The 5,479-nt window shown below is 39.8% G+C and overlaps 2 protein-coding genes across 2 annotated transcripts in view; both read right to left on the minus strand.

The window, feature by feature from the left end:
* Positions 1–554, minus strand: part of LOC106295506 (protein BPS1, chloroplastic) — a 2,372-nt gene extending 1,818 nt beyond the window's left edge. The window contains exons 1-2 of the mRNA XM_013731428.1: positions 340–554; positions 171–233 (exon numbers count right to left, since the gene is read on the minus strand). The gene's annotated coding sequence lies outside the window, so the exon portion shown is untranslated. The remainder of the gene's footprint in view (positions 1–170; positions 234–339) is intronic.
* A 1,899-nt stretch (positions 555–2,453) lies between these two features.
* On the minus strand, positions 2,454–4,976 carry LOC106295896 (probable serine/threonine-protein kinase At1g01540). The gene is made up of 7 exons (XM_013731900.1): positions 4,276–4,976; positions 3,792–3,896; positions 3,560–3,682; positions 3,307–3,477; positions 3,089–3,218; positions 2,781–2,990; positions 2,454–2,703 (listed from the first exon to the last, which is right to left on the minus strand). The coding sequence occupies exons 1-7, from the start codon at positions 4,821–4,823 to the stop codon at positions 2,599–2,601; spliced, it is 1,392 nt and encodes a 463-aa protein (XP_013587354.1). The 5' UTR covers positions 4,824–4,976; the 3' UTR covers positions 2,454–2,598.
* Between the last annotated feature and the right edge of the window lie 503 nt (positions 4,977–5,479).

Below are 5,479 nucleotides of genomic sequence, written 5' to 3' on the forward strand. Positions count from 1 at the left end.
CCCCTAGAAGAAATGGAATAGCCATCTCTCTAACATACCCGAGTAAAAAAATTCCATCATCATGTCTGTATCTTACAGATCTGAATTCCATATAGAAATTCACACAGGAAATAGATCAAATCTAACACACGATTATCATTAAAAAGGAGCAAAGACTAATCGAAACTTACATAAAGTGATAGATCCTTGGAAGAAGAAGAAGAATGAAACTGGGATTCGCCTGATACAAGTTTCTGTGCAATAGAGATAAGAAATCAGAGATGGAAAATAAAAGCAGAAATATCAGATATTAAGAAAAAAAAGTACACAAGACAAGATCAACGGTCGGTGTGCTCTTACCGAAAGAAAAAAAGACAATAAGTGGAGGAGGGGCGGTCAGAGAAATTTCGAGGAAAGATAAGATTGGTTGGTTGGTCTTTTATGACTAAAACCACAAGCAGCTTGCCGTGTTTCTTCGGATTATCAAAGAACAAAATGTTAATTAGGTTTGACGTTGATTTGGTAGAACGATAGAGAGAGGAAGTGGGATTATGTTTTGGTTACGGAGCTGTGACAAAACCACTATTAAATGACAGATGAATGAAGAAAGCGTGTACGTGTTTCTTATTTTTATTTTTATTTTTATTTTATTAGGAAAATAGGAACGCACATTGCCTACTTGTTGCGTTACTAAAACAAGAAAAAGTCAATTCTGGCCAGCTGATTAATATTCTTCCCTCTCCTCATCCAACGGCTGAACTTGCTTCCCTTGTCAATGCAATCACTCCATTTTTTTTGCTCAGCGTCAACTGTTTCATTCACCCATAGTTTGGTACATTCACCCATAGTTTGGTACAAAATTTTTGACCGCGTCATTTCTACTACACATACAGCAATGCATTTTAGCTAACACTCTGAAACACGATCTAATTAAGCTAATAAATCATCTCATTATTTTTTTCAGAATAACATTTTCTGATAGAGGATTACTTAGGCCTCGGCATTTTACCCGGACCCGAAGACCCGAACCGGAATCGACCCGAAAATACAGGTTCGGGTCCGGATCCGGGTCCATGCTAAGTACCTATTGGGTCTTTTTTTTTTGGATCCGCGGGTCTCGGTTCGGGTCCGGGTCCTACCCGAGTTTTTTGGTATTTCAGATTTTTGGTATTTCAGATTTTTTTTAAAGTTTCGGGTTTGGATTTTCGGGTATAATTGTAGGTTTTTAGTGAAATTTTAGATTTTTAGAAAATATAATTTGGGTATTCGGATAAAATTCGGGTATATTTTGGGTTTTCAGGTCTGATTTTGGATAATTTTTTGGGTATTTTTGCGGTTCTTCGGGTATTTTTAGAGTTTTCGGGTACTTCGGGTCTATTTCGGGTCCTAAATACCCGAACCGGCCCGGATCCGAAATATACCCAAAAATCTTGGGTATTTTACGGGTATTGATATTATAGACCCGAACCGATCCGGACCCGACAAGACCCGATCCGGAACCGACCCGAAAAGTTATAGGTACCTATATGGGTTTAAATTGGTAGGACCCGAAGGATCCGGACCCGACAATACCTGACCCGAAGACCCGGATGCCCAGGCCTAGGATTAGTCATCTTTTTGTTATTTTTTGTTGCACAATTAACCATGGGAGAATAGTTTTTGCAAATGACATTCCCAAAGGCCTGCTATGAAAATTTGGTCTCATGATTCTTAGAATTGTATTACTAATAAGAGCCTTGGAAAAACAGAACAATAACTTCCAATATAAAAAGAATATGTTGGTTAATGAAAACTACTATTATCATACGTTGTTTTGTCAGCGAACAACGTTTAAAAGGTGCATTGTGTACATAACATTTTGAGTTTTTGACGTTTGTGTACGCAATACATGCATTTTAATCTTTTTATACTCAATACAAAAAGCTTTGTTAGGATGACTTTAGTTTTCGTTAAGAAATATCAAAGTATCAGAAAATGGAATGACTTATGGAAATTATACAGTTACACGCATTTGATATTTTCTTTTACCCTTGATAAAAAAAATATTACTTGTATGTCGTCTACCTCTTATTAGTTTTCCTCCTACACGTGAAGACACTCCAGTCGTCGCTCGGGTGACGACTGTGCACCTATCTTGTGTTCACAAGCTAGTCATCCAATTTCATTATAAAATTCTTGCAAAACTTGGCAAATTTTAAAAATCATAATCACACATACATAGAGGTCCATAATCTAGTGGGTCATACACAAGACAATACTTAATTGTTTAGAAACACAATCACGCGAGCTTAAAGCATCCTTATGGGTCCATTCCGCACCCATGCCGGTTCTTAAAGCGATAAGTTTTGATCCATCCACCAATCGTGTTATGCAACGGCACGAACATAGCGTCGAGGTTGGTCCAAAACAATTACATTTTATAATCTATATATGACATGTGAACGTTGACAAAATATTACAAAAAGGAAAAACAAAAAGGTTAATTAGACGTAACTCAAGAGCCAAAGAATGAAAAATATTTATGTATGTGAATGTGACACAAAACTAATAATAATAAGAATCAATTGAAATGGAAGTGGTCGTGTGTGAGAAGCAAAGTCACTTAAAATGATCCCTTTTTCATCTTAGCTTTTGCTGATGATGCCGTGAACCGCTCTCCCCGCTTTCACTAGCCGCTGTCTCTTGCTTATCGCGGCTTCCATGGTCCCTTGTTGTTCGGCGTTCCTGCAAAAACATTGTCCCACCATAAGACATTATTTCAACTCGTAAAGACAATGAAAAGGCAGAAAAAAAATGCTTACATCGCGATAGAGTGAGTCTTCAGCTTCAAGCATATGAATGATATGTCCCATTTTAGGTCTCTTGTTTGCATCAGGATCCACACAACGCAAAGCAACTAGCAACACTCGTTTAAGAGCCTTTGAGGATGGTGGTTCTGCTATTTTCGGATCAACTACTTCTTCTGATCTTCGGTTTCCGACCATTGTTTTCAGCCAGTCCACTAGATTCGTCTAAAACCACACACACAAAGAAAAGAAAAACATGTATAAGAAAAACATAGAGGGAATAGAAACAAGGAGGGTATAAGAATCCACTAATAAACACATACCTCTCCTTGAGGGCGACTATAATCAACAGGGTTTCTACCAGTGATGATCTCCATGATTAATATTCCAAAGCTGTAGATGTCACTCTTCTCGTTTAACATTCCGGTGCATGCATATTCCGGCGCTACATAACTGAACAAGTGACAAGTTATTTCCTAAAGATTCAGATTTATAAAGGCTTTTATCACGGGAGAGAGAGAGAGAGAGAGAGAGAGTTTACCCGAAGGTTCCCATGACACGGGTGGTCACATAACTGCTGTCGGAACCCAAGAGCTTAGCAAGTCCAAAATCCGAAACCTTAGCATTCCATTGGCGATCAAGCAATATATTCCCCGATTTTATATCCCGATGTACCACTTTTGGTTCAAGACCCTCGTGTAGATACGCCAATCTACATAAGTATATATATATACCACTCTTACAAAGATAAACTACAAACATAGCTGACTGCAAGACGAATCTATTTAACTTACCCTTTAGCCATCCCGAGTATAATGTTCATACGAATATCCCACGTTAGAGGACTGACATCACCAACATCACCGTGAATCCATTGCTCCAAATTGCCATTATCCACAAAGTCATACACCAGCATCCTGTAAGCAGAGAGAACCCAGACATTAGTTCATAACATTGCTTTCTTCCCAAATTAAAAAAAAAAAAAAAAAAAAAAAAAAAAGAGGAAAAATGAGCATCAACATTTACCTGTAAGCACCTTCAACGCAATAACCTAAAAGCCTAACGAGATTCTTGTGCCGTACACGCCCAATCACTTCCACTTCTACTTTGAATTCCTTCTCTGCCTGTCCCCTGTAAATTATTATAAGAAACACTTACAAATCTTACACTTGATATAGAGATCTAAATCCAAAAGCATAGACTACTAGTATTTACTTATTAGTCATCAAAACCACATGTGACCCATCCATGACATCATCTATACATATTATGATGAATTCAACAACAAAAACAACTTTCAAGGACCACAATCATACGCACGGCAGTTAGATATGAGAATTGACTCTGATCGCTGTCATTCATCTCCCTCGGCTCTACACATAAAATCCTAATCTAGAAATGAGTAAAGGATCAAAAACTTTAGAGTAAAAACCAACACAGAGCAAACACAACAAGTCCAATCAAATCCAAAATTTCAGAAACGAGCTATTAAAGGATCAAATTTGTTTACCTGTTATTAAGCAAGTTCTTGACCGCGACTTTAGTACCGTCGGTTAACACCCCACGATACACTATCCCGTAGCCGCCTTCTCCGATCACATTCTCCTCACACAGCCCATTCGTCGCCGCCTCCAGCTCCCTCAGAGTATACCACCTCCCCCATCCCAGATGCGACACCTCCGGCCCCACGTTCCCGCTCCCCGAATACGACGCCGTCTCGCTCGCACTCGCCGTTCCTCTGCTCTCCCCGCTCGACACTCGATCCGAGAACACCACTCGGTGCTCCATCTTCCCTATGTCCACCTGGATCTCCGCCGGCGCCGGAACGATCTCCTTAATCTCCTTCGAAATCGGCGGCGTTGCCACGGCGGCGGAGGCGAAGTCGGCTCGCGGTTTGCGGTTTTTGCGGCGGGAGGTGAGGCAGAGGGAGAGGAGGAAGAGGGCGATGACGATTAGAGATCCGAGTAAGATTCCGATGACGACCCATAGCCGGAGACCGAAGATCGACGTCGGTTTGGAAAGCTCCGTGTTGACGATAGCAGCGTCGAACACCGACATCGTTTCCTGTTTCTTCGCAAAAACAAAAACTTTGCCGGCAAAATCTATAATTGTCACCGCATCGAGTGTTGAATCGAAATCACGGAATCTAGGGAAAAAAGAAAGGGAATTTAAAAGAAGAGGGGTTTTCAGTGAACTTGTGTCTGTGGGATGAGCTGTCCTTTTGAGTTTCTGTCTCCATGTAATATAATAATATCTATGGTCTGACGGTGAGAGTGGTTTTATTCAAATGACGTTTTTATCCTTCTCGAGTAAGCAGACGCTGTTGATGTGCTGGAGGAACGCTTTTGGTTCGGGGTTTTAATGCATCAATCAATGACGACGTGATGAAGCGATAGATAGCCGTTAGTGTGTCATGGTGAGGTACGGTTCAGTGCAGTATTCAATCTGTGGCTGAGTTATTTATTCCATCTCAACTCTTTTCACTCAATCTGGACCCTAACATTTGCTTATTTGTTGTTTAGCATAATTTGTTTGTGTTTTAGATATGGATATATCCTCTTGTATCACATATTAAGTGAATCAATAAACACTTTTTGTTAGAAAGAAAAAGTACCAAAAGTTCGGTTTGCTCTTAAATTTTTTTAGCAATGAATTGAGAGAGAATAACTTTTTGGTGTGGCCTCAAATATTTTAGGTTGCCTCCTAAAAAGGGT

This window comes from Brassica oleracea, chromosome C5 (assembly GCF_000695525.1).
Source record: "Brassica oleracea var. oleracea cultivar TO1000 chromosome C5, BOL, whole genome shotgun sequence".
NCBI classification, from domain to species: Eukaryota; Viridiplantae; Streptophyta; class Magnoliopsida; order Brassicales; family Brassicaceae; genus Brassica; species Brassica oleracea.